This window comes from Oncorhynchus gorbuscha, linkage group LG24 (assembly GCF_021184085.1).
Source record: "Oncorhynchus gorbuscha isolate QuinsamMale2020 ecotype Even-year linkage group LG24, OgorEven_v1.0, whole genome shotgun sequence".
In the NCBI taxonomy this organism is placed as follows: Eukaryota; Metazoa; Chordata; class Actinopteri; order Salmoniformes; family Salmonidae; genus Oncorhynchus; species Oncorhynchus gorbuscha.
This window is the reverse complement of record NC_060196.1, coordinates 4,598,753-4,615,490: the sequence shown is the minus strand read 5'-3', so window position 1 is coordinate 4,615,490 and position 16,738 is coordinate 4,598,753. Positions and strand designations below refer to the sequence as shown.

The window sequence follows — 16,738 nt, the reverse complement described above, 5'->3', positions numbered from 1 at the left end:
AAAGAATCATAATGATCAAAAACATTGTCTTGACACTAGCAAAAACTGACAGCCACATTTAATTTCATTTATTGGAGGGTGAATGTTTGGAACCTTGAGTTGAACTCTCAAAGACAAAGGTGCTGATACGTTTGTAGTACTTTCCTCTGAAGGTTAATGCTATGTGACAAACATTAGGTAAGGCAATAGCTGCACACACTTGACACATTCCACTAATGGATGACAATGAATCTAGTAAAAGACATCAATCCCTTTCAGTACGGTAAATCACAACTAATATCCCTGAAAAGCTTAACAGAAATTAAAATGGTAGGAAATCTATAACCATGTAACATCAGTTTATTTACAAATGAGGTAGACGTGAAATGTGAATTACTTGATAGTGGATATAGTGTGGATACATAGAACAAGGCATCTGACAAGACGATCGAGGCTGTTAGCGTTAATGCCAAAGTGAGACACAGCTTCATGCTTCAGAATCTGTACAATAGGTTCGAAGACCATATTCAAGCATGCACAACCCAATGATGTTCAGTACCAGTCAAAACTATGGACACCTACTCTTTCAAGGGTTTTTCTTTATGCCAAAAATGTGCAAGGCTATCAAGGCAAAGGGTGGCTACTTTGAGGTTACTACATGTCTTCACTATTAATCTACAATGTAGAAAATAGTAAAAAAATAAAGAAAAACCCTAGAATGAGTGGTACTGTCTATAAACCAATCATTGGTGCAAACCAGTATTTTGTATAGGTTTCAGTTTAAAAGCTACATATATACTTTGAACGTTTTCGTAACAACTAAAACCCTTGGTAAATGATTAACGAGTTTGTAGTGATATCACCCAGGCGCTATTATAGAACAAGTATACTGGTCAAATCTCTCACCGGCTTTTGAACTTGAAGTCCAGACCCATTACAATGAAGAGGGGTCATACTAAAATAAGGTATTGAGGTACCGTACTTTACCATTATGACTCAGTAGTACAATACAGATACAAGAAAAAATATCTTAAGTGTCATGAGACCCTTACGAAAGCTTAAGAACATTCTTTGAGCTGTCATTGACAGAGGTCCATCTGCATCTGCCGTGGTGGACGAATGACTCGCTACAATATTGCTTAATTAACACGTGCTTTTTCCATCACTTGTGTGCGGGTTAGCCAAATATCGTCTGTAGGGGAAACGTAGCCGAGGCCATACTTGGTTCCTGCCCAACTGTTTGGTATAACGTACATTCAGAGTTCCCATTGGAGGATTTTAGCGATGACGCTAAGCTAGGTGATAACGACAAGGTCGTCTGTAACCGAGCCTGTTGGCTCGTTGGTGGTGTTTCTGGGCTCTGGAGCTTGTATACCATTGTCTTCCCTCTCCTCTCCATCCCACTGAGCATTGCTGAGCCCGGCGGGGGCTGACAGGGAGTGGGGCGTTTGGGTTTTGCCCAGGCCTTGGTACCGACCCTTGGGGGACACCGGGTTGGACAAGGCCTCCGTGGGACCGATGGCGTCCATGGAGCCTGGGGAAAGCAAGCCTGAGCGCTCGCTGTCGTCCTCCGCCTCACCGAAGTAGGTCTTCCTAGGTCGGCCCAAAACGGTTCTCCCTGTATCAGGAAAGAAAGAATGTGTTTGAAGATATGAGAATGGCAATATACTCCCATAATAAGGATATCTATCAAAGTCTTGAAGATTGAGGGTAGCCATTTTCTATTCTCTCATGACATTCTATGAACATAAATGGAGTAGCTAGCCGTTGCGCTTGGTTCTGAGAGGAAACCTTGTCAAACAAAGTTCTTAACAGCGGCTCCTTTGATTCCATCCATGCAGGACCGCTATTGAGTCAAGACAAATGGGATGAGAACTAACCCACGTTGCGGACTTGCTCAGAGATGTCAGCCCTGACGTCAGAGATGTCCCACATGGCCAGGAAGGAGTCGAAGCAGGATCCCTCCTCAGCCTCCTGGATGTAGGGCTTATAGGTGAAGCTGAAGTGGTGGGCGATGGCCGCCAGGAACATCTCCACACAGATGATGAAGTCCTGGATGAAGTATGGATGAAAGCTTGACTGTATAGCAAAGCAAGTCTATTCTCATATCTAGTCAAGTTATTTAGAAGTCTTGCACAGGATAGAAGTCCTTGAGATGAATCATCTCGTTTTCTAGGGGCTTGAGACCACAAGCCTCAACAGATATTACCTTATACCAAACAAGTCATTATGTAGCATTGTAGTAAACGTGTTACTATGGCGTTATACAGTGTTGGTATTGTCTTGCATTACCTGTAGGCCTGTAGCTACAGCCTCCACACTGTCCCAGTCCCACGTGTGTCTCTCTGAGATCACTCCAACCTTGACCAGGAGAGCAATGAAAGCAGCTTGCCTAAGATAGATTCCAGACATAAGGAGTGGAAATAATCAATCCTCTACACTGCAGCCAACACAGAGAACGCATGAACCCAAATACTGGCTATAATCCACACAGCTTTAAAACATGTTTTATTTAACCAGGAAGGGCTCATTGAGCGTCCTGGCCAAGATAGGCAGCACCAAGTCATTACAAAAATGACAGACAAACATAAACTTCAAGTAATCTAGTAAAAACCATAGAATTCACAAGAGTATAACAAAATCAAACACAGCACATTAAAAACATTGACAGGTCAGGGAATCAGTCTCAAGATCATTCATCAGTGATTTAAAAACACCAATCGGGACAAGTTCTTCCAGTTTAAAAGTATTTTGTAAGGCGTTCCAAGACGATGGCGCAGAGTACATAAAATAATAATAAAACATACTTTGTTAACAAGTCCTACACATGCAATTCTGAAAAAAAGTTGTATAAGAAATACAAATGGGCAGCCAAAACTATGTTACTTTAATGGGTAACAATGCTAGAGCCATGAATGGCAGACACATTGACTGGTATACAAAGATGTTATTAACCATGGAGGTTGATAACCTGGTCCCAGATCTGTTTGTGCTATGTCAATGGCTTGGAAAGACAGCACAAACAGATCTGGAACCAGGCTAAGAGGTAGATGCAGCTGATCCAAAATGGCAGCCCCCCAAAAAAGCACTCACCAGAAGGAGACAAACACCACCATTTTGACACACAGGAACTTCCCCACTGGTCTGATGGGGGCCAGTTCCTCTCTTAGGGCCTTGTAGAACAGGACCAAACAGTACATGGCAAACTGGGAGAGAGAAGAGAGAGAATAATAGAGAAAGAGATCACTTACTGAATGCTAAATATTTAATGTTATCTTTGTGGTGGTGGTGGTATGGTGACAGGAAGTTTACAGCAATGTGGAGACAAGTGTGAAAAATACAGAACCTACCAGCTGCGACATATTGTTGAATATCACCAGGTACGTCCATGCATTGGTTGAGCTGAAGTTACCTTCATCATACACACCGCAGAGCTGACATATCCTACAGGATAGTGAATGGAGACATGTGATATGACTTGATACAAAAAGTACATTTATATGTGGTGAGTGTTTGGGAATAGGTTAGGTAGTTTAGACCACACACTACAAACAAACCACTTCCAGTCCCCCAAGAGGTGGCAGCTTGGAGAGCCGTAAGGCTGCTGGTTGGTTTGGTGGCCATGATACTTTTTTCTTTTAAAATCTTTAGGTTTGGGCATGCCTTTGATATTTTTCCTTTTTGTACATATTTATGTTTCGTCACCATCTGAACAAATGATCATCTGCTTGGACTGGCCGACCCAGAAGTCAAGAGAGACAGAGCTGGCCCTGGACCAAGGTAAGGTTGCTGTCTCTCTGGGCACATGTACATTCAACACTTAGGCATATAACATAAGTCCATCCTGAATGGAAAACAGATCCTGTGCAAAACACTTACAAGGCAATAACTGTTGTGACTGGTCTGACAACCGTGTACTGCAACACTCCCAGCTTGCATCTCAATAGCAATACCCTGCAATAGGAAACCACGGTACACATTAAGGAAAGACATTCACACAAAATGTTAGCTTTTTCCAACTATAAAATAGCACTAACATCTTACTAATCACCAGCTTTGTTTTTCATGAATTTCTTAAAATCAATAACATCCTATGAAGAAAGATGTTGCAATACCTGTGGCTAAAATTGCAGATGCACAGCATTAGTTAAAACGCAGAGTAAACAAAACAGATGAGCCCAGATGAACACGTTGTTCCACTTGCAAACACTTCTGGTTCTGTTCTTAAATCAACTACAGGCAGACATGCTACATATTCCTGTTGTTGCCTGACTGGGGCTCGTTTGAAGCTGGCGAGTAGCAATGGAGACCTGGAGAGACTTCAAGCAGCCAAACAAACACCTTGAAGGTGAACCTTCTAAAAAGAGACTCAAAATGGAGGCCACACAGACTGGAGACACTAACACCCAACTTCCTGTTTTGATTATGAGCCTGAAATATAAAATGTATACTTAAAACACATCAATGTGGTATAAAAACATGTTATTAATCCTAAAATATCCATTCACAACACATAAAACAAAGAAGTTGTAGTTTATTGCTGCACAAAAACATAAACCTTCATCTTAAAATGTGAACTTATAACACATGGTATAGATAATATTATAGCTCCTTATTAGCCTGGCTGATTCCGCAGTAATGCCATATATATTGATAGAGGACTCTAATGGCCAAAAGCCAGTTTTAGCATGGACAGCGCCATTAAGGACTTTGACCATTTTGAAATAGTCAATTGGGTGGGACTACCTATGGTTTAAGGAAGGATCACATAAATCCATCCAGGTCATAAGGAGGCATCAGCCAATGAATTATAAATGAACGTTCCAGGATAATGGAAATTGTATGATAGGGGGGAATGCTGAGCATAGCAGATGCTAATTAGCATAACAAAACGAATTGAAGTGCCACGCTCATGTCAAGCGCTTTCAGTTTTACTACTGTCAATGCTACAGTGACTTCTGTTAACTTATTGTGTCAAATATTTGTAACTTAACAATAAACCAATGTTGACTTTTAAGAACATCTAGCTACATGATCAAGACTTGAAGGCATTACTTACACTGTTCCAAACTGTAAATGGGGACCATCCATAACATCAGGTGGCAGTAAGTTTGCCAACCTTGGCTTTATATCTGTTCAAACAACACATTCTAGGTGGCAGTATGACCATTTCATTTTGTATACCAACAGATAAAAGCAGTAGAAGAAAATTCACTACTTCAAAATGGAGATAGCATCAATGCCCTGCCCATGCTCCCAGACACCCTAATGGGACAGATACAATGTTGCGTCCTCTATCTCTACGAGTAAAGCCAACCCCTATTTGTGCTCATGCCAAATGCACAGCACTAACAGATCTGGTACAGGGGCCTGTTCATTATAGCACACATACACTTAAAGAACTACATAAACTATAAAAGCAACAAACTCACTCTCCCATGGGCCATGCCGGGCAGCAGCAGAGGGGAGGAAGGTGTTTCTGCTGCTCCTGCACCTCCAGCATCAGTACCAGGCTGGGATACTGGTTACCCATGGTTGAGAGAGTGAAAGAAAAATAAAGAGAAGAATTACAGTGTGAGGATATTGAAATAAATGTAGGCTACTCAGTCTAGCCTGGGATCCAGATGTGTTTGTGCTAGACTTATGTTTGGCATAGGACAAAGAGTGGCCATGATTGGAATGTTAGAACAAACAGGTCTGGGATCATTCTCAGTCAGGTCATGACAAGAATGTGTACCTGGTTTCCCAGGTAGTTGAGCAAGAAGATCATGAAGTTGTAGATGACGTATGCCTCGTAGCACTCCCTGCATGTGTCCACGTAGATGGCAATGCTGGGGTACTTCAACGCAATCCACTGTGTGAGAGAGAAAGGGAGAGGGTGGGAGAGGAAGACAAGGAGAGGAATGGGATCATAGATGGGCCATTACATTATCTCAATGATATGTTGCATGATAATAGTGAACACTTGAAACTATTGAAAACATTTACTCTGAAAAGTCAGTTTACAGCAATTTTTTGTTTCTCTTGCTTTGTTTTTCTAAAGGAGCTCTGTTCTCATTCTTTGGGAAGTAGGATAATGGACATTGTATGATAGGGGGGAATGCTGAGCATAGCAGATGCTAATTAGCATAACAAAACGAATTGAAGTGCCATGCTCATGTCAAGCGCTTTCAGTTTTACTACTGTCAATGCTACAGTGACTTCTGTTAACTTATTGTGTCAAATATTTGTAACTTAACAATAAACCAATGTTGACTTAAGAACATCTAGCTACATGATCAAGACTTAAAGGCATTACTTACACTGTCCAAACTGTAAATGGGGACCATCCATAATATTCTGTAAAAAAAATATAAAAAATAAATAAAAAGGAGACGAGATCATTCACAATCAGTTAGGTTATATTGTACATCATTCAAGATAAAGACAAAAACCCATGACGGTAATGAAGTAATACTATCCTACAGCCGTGACAGAGTAGTCTTTCACTTACCTGATAATTGGCTTCTGTAGCTCTGGTTGAGTATAGTTTACAAGATGCTGCAGGATCCCCCATAGTGATATGGGTATGGTCATGAACACGAATATCCCAGCTATGAACCATGCTTTGTTATGGGTACCAACCTAAAAGGTATAAATTACGTATATAATCAACATCCAAACAACAAAGCACGGACTAGGCTTTTCAGTGTCAAGTAACGATATGATTGGGCTGCAATGATACCAACTGACCTCTGATTTCTGTAGTTCCCAGATGCACAGGGGTAGTAAAACGACAAGCACAACCAGAAAGTATAGAAGAACGACCAGAGGCCGAATCCATCTCCTCCAGTTGCCACAAGTACAAGGCATATTTGTAATGGTAAGCTAGTTAGCCACAGCAACTTGTCCAGTGTCCTACACTCACTGGGTCAATAGGTGAGATTGCAGAAAACAAAGCTAATGCTAACTAGCAAGTTAGCTAGCTAACAACTAGCTATTACCGCTGCCAGCTATAGCTTGGAATAAGAGTTCGTTTCAAATGTCATTTGGGAAGCATGAATACTGGACGACAATTTCCAAACACATTGTAACGTTGGATGCTTTGCTAAACCAGAAATTGGTAGCTAGCTAGCTAACGTTAGTCAGCTGATCTCATGATTCACTATAAACAAACAATGAATCCACGCTGCATCCATTCCAAACGAAAGCTCTTGATAAAATTAAAAACAAAGAAATGATCTAATTAAACCCAACTGGTCAAAAACAACGCAGTTATTGTATTAATAACGATATATTCATTTCTAAAACTTCCTAAACATCAAAAATAAGTTTTACAACGTAACTGATGGTTACTTCTTGTTGACGTTCTTGACAAATGCCGCCCATGCTTCAATCTGATTGGATATGGAAAAGGTCTATATACTTTCCATTGCTCACCTTTCTAATCCATCACAATGGATGACTTGGGCACAGGTATAGTTCGGTTGATCTGCAATCTGAGTACTCATGTATGCTCCACTAGATGGCAATGCAAATCAGTCATTCTCAGTATTTCAGAGTGGAAAAGGATGGTTCATTTAAATGACCAAAAGTTGTTAAGAATAACTCAACAGTGTAAAATAACGACAAAGTATAAATGTGATGTCCGCTGTGGAAACTAATTTTCTTCATCATGCTCCACATTGAGCTAGCTTAACTTCTCTCATTTTTTCATACTGGAGTTGGCTCCTCTCTCTATCTCTTATTTATATATATTTATTTCTCTCTTTCCTTGCTGTAAAACATGTGGCCTGTGAATAAATGGTTCTAATTAAGATTCTTAAGAAGTGAGAAATGGTGTGAGAGGATTAAGTCCAAAAGCTCCACTAATTCCTACAAAAGCTTTCAGAAAGGTGCAAGTCAGCACTAAATATTTAGTCAGGTGAAACCATTTGTCCAAAGAAAGATAACACAATGAAGATGAATGACAACAGGAATGTATTTGGCTGAAGTTTCTTTAAAAAAAAAATCTCTACGACAAGTTATCACAAGGCCATCATTTGAAAAACACAACGACCATCTGTGTATAGTCCTAGGATAACTATTTCAATACAGATCTGTTATCTGAGTAAATAAGTAAATAGTCAATTAGGCTCTCTTTTCTTTGTCCAATTGAAGGTTTTCAATTGATTTATTCCAGTTGAAACTTGTTTAGTTGAACATTAGGCTCCGCATTGAATAGATTGAACCACAACAGAGAATGTGATCTGGGTCTAGCTCGGTGCAGGGAAGCAGAGAATGTCAAGGATGTGGGATTTCAGCTTATGTTTATTAGAGATACTTGTTAACAAATTGTTTAAGGAATGTGCTTGTTTTTTTTTTAACGAATGTATGTGCATTTACAGCAGTGAAGACAAGGACTGCATTTCTTACCACAGAGTGCAGATATCAGGGAAACTTCTCAATTTACATATATTTATTGGAGTGACAATCTTCTTATACCTCAAAATGCAGTGGGGTTGAAGTGAAGGTCACTATGCTTATTTCATTACTTGAAGCCAGTGCCCGTGAACTAGGAACTGTTTTAATGTGTTGGCCTGATCTGCCATGTATCATTGGAGACCTGCTCTTTTAACAAACAACCTCTCTCAGTCACGAAACCAAGAATCCTGGAGAATGTGAAACAGACTAGTTTTATAACCCCTCTGCGGTCTGCTTCAATTACTCTCGCAACGGTGACGAGGAGTGAAATAATGTTTTACGCAGAGAAGGTTGTCGGCACAAACGTTTCCATGATGAGGGCAGATGGTGGGTTGAATTGACTAGGCTTGTAAAACAAAATAGTAATCATTCTCCCTCATTGTTCACTCATTGTTTGTTTAGTTCTGGGAATGAATTACAAGATTTCAAGGAGTTTTAGGCCTCTTGTTGCCAACAATTTGTTTCACCATAGCTGTTCTGACATTTTTCTAAAGGATTTTATACTCAAACAGCATTGAGTATGAAGAAAGTTATAAAAAGAGCCTAGGGAGAAGTCTGACAATGAATCTCTCTCTCCTCTCTTTCATTCAGAGTGTGTTTCCCTGTTTAATGAGTGGAGGCAGAACTTTCCTTTGTGTTGCACCATCCGTCCCCATCGTTTCACTAGCTACTTACTGCCCCACAGTCACAGAAATCACTGGTTGTTACCAGACAGATTGTTCATGAATTTTGAATATATCCTTTTGGCTTTTATAAATTAGAAATGGTCTTTGCCACCACAGTCATGCGAGCGAGCTGGCGCCTTGGTGGGTTATAGCTTGGAGGGATTGCTATGCAAAATGCCATTAGGAACACAGCCATGTTAGGGCCGGGTAGGATAAACATGTGCTGTGTTTGATCAAACTGAAAACATATTTGAGCATAGACAATGTGACGTCGATAAGATCCCACTGAAGCATCATTTTACAGTGCACAATAAGGTTATTTGGATGGCACATAGGACTGTAGGAGGATTTGTTAAGAAATGTGAATGATCGGGGACAGTGGCACATTGGAAAATGTGTCTGACGACAGATTATAAGATTCTAGGTTCGACCCCTGGCTGTCTCGGCACTGTATTTAAGGGCCTCCCGAGTGGCTCAGGGGTTTAATGCACTGCATCGCAGTGCTAGAGTCATCACTACAGATGCTGGTTCGATCTCAGGCTGAATCACAACCGGCCGTGATCGGGAGTCCCATAGGGTGATGCACAATTGACCCAGCGTCATCTGGGTTAGGGGATAGTTTGGCCAGGGGGGCTTTAGTTGGCTCATCGCGCTCTAGCGACTCCTTGTGGCGGGCTGGGTGCTTGCAGGCTGACCTCGGTTGTCAGTTGAACAGTGTTTCCTCTGACACATTGGTGCGGCTGGCTTCCAGGTTAAGTGTTAATAAGAGAGGTTCGGTGGGTCATGTTTCAGGGGATGCATGACTTGACCTTCACTTCTCGAGCCCATTGGGGACAAGATTGCAAAGGGGGTACAAAATATATACAGTGGCATGAAAAAGTATGTGAACCCTTTGGGATTACCTGGATTTCTGCATAAATTTGATCTGATCTTCATCTAAGTCACAACAATAGACAATCACAGTCTGCTTAAATTAATAACACACAAACAATTATACGTTTTCATGTCTTTATTGAACACACCGTATAAACATTCACAGTGCAGGGCGGGAAAAGTATGTGAACCCTTAGATTTAATAACCTCGTTTGGCAGTAATAACCTCAACCAAAGTTTTCTGTAGTTGAGGATCAGATCTGCACAATGGTCAGGAGGAATTTTGGACCATTCCTCTTTACAAAGCTGTTTCAGATCAGAAATATTCTTGGGATGTCTGGTGTGAACCGCTCTTTTGAGGTCATGCCACAGTATATCAATCGGGTTGAGGTCAGGACTCTGACTGAGCCACTCCAGAAGGCATATTTTCTTCTGTTGAAGCCATTCTGTTGTTGATTTACTTCTGAGTTTTGGGTCGTTGTCCTGTTGCATCGCCCAACTTTTGTTGAGGTACAATTGGTGGACAGATAGCCTTACATTCTCCTGCAAAATGTCTTGATAAACTTGGGAATTCATTTTTCTGTTGATGATAGCAACCTGTCCAGGCACTGAGGCAGCAAAGCAGTCCCAAACCATGACTCTCCCTACACCTTACTTTACAGTTGGGGAGAAGGTTTTGATGTTGTTGTGCTGTGACGTTTTTTCTCCACACATAGTGTTTTGTGTTCCTTCCAAACAACTCAACTGTAGTTTCATCTGTTCACAGAATATTTTGCCAGTAGCGCTGTGGAACATCCAGATGCTCTTTTGCTAACTTCAGACGTTCAGCAAAGTGTTTTTTGGGACAGCATTGGCTTTTTCCTGGTGTCTTCCAATGAACACCATTCTTGTTTAGTGTTTTACGTATCGTAGACTTGTCAACAGAGATGTTAGCATGTTCCAGAGATTTCTTTAAGTCTTTAGCTGACACTCTAAGATGATTTTTAACCTCATTGAGCATTCTGCGCTGCCATCTTTGCAGCAGTCAGTCATCTTTGCAGGATGACAACTCCTAGGGAGAGTAGCAACAGTGCTGAACTTTCCCCATTTATAGACAATTTGTCTTACTGTGGACTGATGAACATCAAGACTTTTAGAGATACTTTTGTAACCCTTTCCGGTTTATGCAAGTCAACAAGTCTTAATCTTGGGTCTTCTGAGATCTCTTTTGTTTGAGGCATGGTTCACATCAGGCAATGCTTCTTGTGAATAGCAAACTCAAATTCTGTGAGTGTTTTTATAGGGCAGGGCAGCTCTAACCAATATCTCCTATCTCGTCTCAATGATTGTACTCCAGGTTAGCTGACTCCTGACTCCAATTGCCTTTTGGAAAAGTCATTAGCCTAGAGGTTCACACACGTTTTCCAACCTACACTGTGAATGTGTAAATGATGCATTCAATATAGACAACACAGAAATTATTGTATTTTTCTTATTAGTTTAAGCAGACAGTGTTTGTCTGTTGTTGTGAATTAGATGAAGATCAGATTTTTAAAAAATGACCAATTTATGCAGAAATCCAGATCATTCAAAAGGGTTCACATACTTTATCTTGCCACTGTATATTTTGGAATGAATTGAACAGGTCTTGTTACTTAGTTACAAAACATCTGAGTAGGAGAGCTGATCTAGGACCAGGTCTCCTTTGTCCATCTAATCCTATTCATTATTATCTGAAAATGAACACTGATACTAGATCAGCAGTCTTACTCCGAGATGCTTTATGAATATGGGCCCTGCGAAGTTAATGTATGAAAATCAATGTATGCAGAGGTGGAGCCATACTGTCTGATTGTTGACTGGCACCAAGTGATACAGTATCAGCCAAAGTGCACTGCACTCATCAGGGGAATACACAAGTCTACAATTATTCAGAGATTATTTATTTATCTTAATACATCTGCCTACGGTCTGTGTGTTAGGAAGTGTTCAAATTCATCCAGGGAACTTACTTCAGCTGTGCTGTTTCTTCTCCTGAACAATAACTAACAGATTGGAATAGAATAGATTTTCAGCCTGACCTACAAAGTGTTCCAGATTAGAATGATATGCATTCAGAACATTTTATACATACAGTATGTATTGGCCTATATGAAACCAAAGCAAAGTTATATCATTATAAGAAACAGACATTCATATTTCTAATCACGAAAATGCGTCATCATTCATCCTGTTTTCTGTCAATTGTCTGGATCCGGTAACTGTAGACTGATATTTCTGGATGCTGTGTGTTTCTGAGATTACTTGCATGAAAGTGTTATGCAGGTGAATGAGGACCCAAAAGCGACTTGGCGAAAACAGAGTTTTTAATCCAGTAAAGTTACTTTACAAAACAAAAGGCATAATACTACTCGTAATGACGAGAACAGACTGGAGACTTGATCAAGAACTGCAGGTTGCCTCGGGAAGGCACTTGAACGTAGCAGACTCAGACACCTGCTCACCACGCAGCATCTGAGGGAAACACGACACGACAGGGCAATACATAGACACAGCACGGTGAATTATAGACAAGGATCCGACAGGGCAGGAACGGAAAACAAGGAGAGAAATAGGGACTCTAATCAGGGAAAAGGATCGGGAACAGGTGTGGGAAGACTAAATGATTGATTAGGGGAATAGGAACAGCTGGGAGCAGGAACGGAACGATAGAGAGAAGAGAGAGCGAGAGAGTGAGAGAGGGAGGGGGAGAGAGAGGGATAGAAAGAGGGAAAGAACCTAATAAGACCAGCAGAGGGAAACGAATAGAAGGGGAAGCACAGGGACAAGACATGATAATCAATGACAAAACATGACAGAAAGATGAGGTCACCCATACACCTCCTGAGATAGAGGAGGAGAGAGTAGTAATAGCCTTACAATATAGCCTTGCAATCTGATTGGCTGAAAGAGTATACCTATGCGTGACAATCTGATTGGCTGGAAGAGTAGGCCTCTAACATGATGAACCAATAATATCTCCCAGACCATATCATTATCCAATCATCAATCCAGTTTGATACAGTTTCTACTGGTTCCAGGTTACTCTGCATGGCAGAACTCCACGGGGTATTAGAAATGTGTTATTGGTATTATTCTGTGATTGAGGTGGGCTTCTTGAGAGGAAATGCAGAGCTAAGTCGATGTCTGATCTAACTCTTATGGCATGAGGTAGGGTTGACCCTGAAGTGTGATGTGCTTGTTTGGACTCAACACCAATCCATTACCTCAGTACTAAACCTGGGTTCAAATAGTATTTGCAATTTTCCAAATAATTTAGCTTGGCTTGATTGAGCTGGCCTGGCACAACGAAACCAAATGGAATTGTTTGAAATACTATTTGAATCCAGGTCTGTCAGTACATCTGTGTAATGCTGAGAGACACGTAGAGAAGCCTGACAAAGGGCACAGGCTATTATTAAAGTCTATGGTGGTATGTTTCAGAATAGCTATTCTCTTCTTGCGTCTGTCTGTAGCCATTGATGTTTACTTAGAACTCAGTTGGTGATTGAGTTGTTGATGTTGTGAAATCTAGCTAGTATAGGGATTTCAACACAGTTGTGTCACGTTTTATCTTAATTCCTTACTCTGTGTACACAGTATGTAGCGAATACAATGGCAATTAGGAATACAATTAGGAATTAACAACGTACAACCCTTTATAAACTATTCAATTAAGACTTTATATAACATGTATCCTAGTTTCAAGCCAAAGTGCATCTTCCCAAAGTATATCTTCACAATTTTCTCAGCTCCCTTTCAAAACTCATAGACTTCCTCATTATCGACCCACCATAGTTCGGTATATGTAGTCCATCTAGTCCTCCCTGTTATTGTGTTGTATGCATCTTAAGTCTGAGTGGCAGCTGAGAGGGTTTGAACTCTGCTGAAAGAGAGACATCCATCAGACATCGTTCCGTTCTTCAGCAGAGAACAGCCTGCACTGTATAATAACCCACTGATGCCCCTCCACACACACACACACACACACACACACACACACACACACACACACACACACACACACACACACACACACACACACACACACACACACACACACACACACACACACACACACACACACACACACACACACACACACACACACACACACACACACACACTTAACCCTCCAATGCCTTGTCATTCGTGAACAGTGTTTGGCCTTCAACATTAAGGACTTGGCTCTGTTCACCATGTTCTATATAGAGGAGCCTCTTTTGGCCCTTTTGAGGTCCTCTGTTTTTTGTCTTTGAGCTTTATTCATTTCACTGCTGACAACAACAAAGTTTCCCACCAAATTCCACAGACCTAAAACCATCCTCTCTCACTTGTTTTCTATTGCACTCTCACTTTCTTTCTTGCTCTCTCTCTCTCTCCTCTCTCTCTCTCTCTCTCTCTCTCTCTCTCTCTCTCTCTCTCTCTCTCTCTCTCTCTCTCTCTCTCTCTCTCTCTCTCTCTCTCTCTCTCTCTCTCTCTCTCTCTTCTCTCTCTCTCTCTCTCATGGTCGTGCCTTTTGAGTCTCATGTTATTTTTTTGTCATCCATTTCATAAAAGCCAGACATTCTTATATTCTTCAACCACAGTTGTGAGAGGAATTCAGTGTTTTCAAGCTTACTGGAAAGAGACAAAAACAATGTTTTGCAATGACCTGTAATCACCAACCCACTGAAACAAGTAACAAATTAGCTCTCAACACATCTATGACACTGACATTACTATTAGTTTTGAGGCAGAAATGATTTTGGCTCAGTTTATTTTGGTCTGAAATCAAGAATATAAATATTTTTAAAACTTTGTTTCCTGATTCTGCCTCTTCGACACTATTCTCCTCCCTTTTCTGCATCCTATGACTTGCACCGTCTCCTTTCCTCCCGGCCGACTTGGCCCTCCCCTCAAGCTCCGTTGAGGAAAATGTAGGAAAACTTTTGGAGGACCTATCCTCCTTTCACTCCCTCCTCTCTACCGTCTCTTCCTCTGTATCCACTGACTTCTTTCTCCAGATGAAATCCTGCGACTAGTGAAGTCTGAACACCCGACAACCTGCCCGCTCGACCCCATCCCCTCCTCCCTTCTCCAGACCATCTCTGGAGATCTTCTCCCATTCCTCACTTCCCTCATCAACTCCTCTCGGATGATCTTCTTGAACCTATCCAGTCAGGCTTCAAAGACTGGTCACTCAACCAAGACCTCAACCTTTTCTCTGTGTCACGGAGGCTCTCTGCACTGCCAAAGCTGACTCTCTCTCCTCTGTTCTCATCCTCCTAGATCTATCTGCTGCCTTCGGCACCGTGAACCATCAGATCCTCCTCTCCACCCTCTCACTGCTGGGCCTCTCAGGCTCTACACACTCTTGGATTACATCCTATCTGGCAGGCTGCTCCTACCAGGTGATTTGGAGAGGATCTGTGTCTGCACCACACACTCTCACTACTGGTGTCCCCCAAGGCTCGGTTCTAGGCCATCTCCCCTTCTATCTATACACTAAGTCATTTAGCTCCATCATATCCTCACATGGTCTCCCCTATCATTGCTGTGCTAATGACACTTACTACTTTTCTTCTTCCCCCATTCTGACACCCAGGTGGTGACAAGCATCTCGGCATGCCTGGCAGATATCTTAGCTTGGATGTCGGCCCACCACTTCAAGCTCAACCTAGACATGACGGAGATCTTAAGATGTTTAGGTTGTCTAAGAAGATTTCATGGTGTTCACTTTAAATGTCCAACACAACCTTGTAACTAAAGCCATTGCACTGATCTCAAGCAAAGAGTTGAGATCCTGCAGATTCGATTAAAGTCGTTCTCCATTCTTCTTTTCACCTAATATTTCCCCTGATATACTTAACAAAAGGTACATCTCAGTAGGTGGTCCAGGAATCCTCTTTTGTTCTCTATGGCTCCTCAAGAAAGGGAAGAGGCTGATGACATCACATCTCCCCATCAGACCAGCTCCTTGAGTGACCTACTCCTTGAAATGTGCAGTTTTGTTTAGAAAACACAATATTTCTCAATGTATTACACCTGTGTACATTACTGTATTTATACTTGGGATATAGCTTTTCAACAGTAAACATTCTGAAATTGCTGGAGGATGTCTTTAAGTTAACAAGACAAGTTATGTTTAACAGCCCCTCTATTTGGGAGCTCTGATAACAGTCACTCATATGGGCTGGCTTGGTTACATTCCCTCTCTCCAAGCAATTCAGTTCACATCCTCTCAGTTGACATGGTAACCCTGAGGGCAGTGTTGCCAAGCAACAAGCAAGCAGGTCACAGTGCACTTCAAATCACTCCCAGACCAGCTTGTGTTTTCGTCCCACAGACATTAAGAAAAAACAAGAGGCCCCTTATCCTCTCAGAAAGAGAAGAGTATTTCTATGACAGTATAAAGTTCATAACTCCTCAGTAAAGCAATGCAGTAAAGCAATACGAATTCCAAAGTAATTTAATGTAATGCATATCAATGTAAAATGTATAACTCCTTAGTAATGCCATGTTTAATGTTTTTATGCTTACAAATGCCGACGTATTTACGTGATGCATATCAATCTAACGTTAATCTCTCCTTAGTAAATGCAAGGCAAACGGTATACACTTAAATGATTTTTATTAGGATAAGCAGCAGCATTTCTGTATGAAACATGAGAAACAAATGTGTCGAACAATAATACAATTTCCTATAGAGGGGTATGATGCCTCTGAATGAACATTATAGTGGTAAAATACCATGTATTGATATGAGTGGTTAAACTGAA

At 41.2% G+C, this 16,738-nt stretch overlaps 1 protein-coding gene across 1 annotated transcript; it reads right to left on the bottom strand.

Annotated features, from left to right (window-relative positions):
- Positions 1-46: 46 nt before the first annotated feature.
- LOC124012364 (transmembrane protein 184C-like) lies at positions 47-7,320 on the bottom strand. The gene is made up of 11 exons (XM_046325910.1): positions 6,712-7,320; positions 6,473-6,603; positions 6,282-6,318; positions 5,717-5,833; positions 5,412-5,500; positions 3,859-3,933; positions 3,330-3,423; positions 3,073-3,185; positions 2,272-2,371; positions 1,860-2,031; positions 47-1,597 (listed from the first exon to the last, which is right to left on the bottom strand). Exons 1-11 carry the CDS (start codon positions 6,829-6,831, stop codon positions 1,275-1,277), a joined length of 1,371 nt encoding a protein of 456 aa, XP_046181866.1. The 5' UTR covers positions 6,832-7,320; the 3' UTR covers positions 47-1,274.
- Positions 7,321-16,738: the final 9,418 nt, after the last annotated feature.

Excerpts from the sequence above, each read along its gene's own strand:
- LOC124012364 (XM_046325910.1), bottom strand. The coding sequence starts at position 6,831 with ATGCCTTGTACTTGTGGCAACTGGAGGAGATGGATTCGGCCTCTGGTC. Across the intron at positions 5,501-5,716 it reads TCAACTACCTGGGAAACCAG|TATCCCAGCCTGGTACTGAT; the intron begins GTACACATTCTT and ends ATGGGTAACCAG. Across the intron at positions 2,032-2,271 it reads CTGTAGCTACAGGCCTACAG|GACTTCATCATCTGTGTGGA; the intron begins GTAATGCAAGAC and ends TACTTCATCCAG.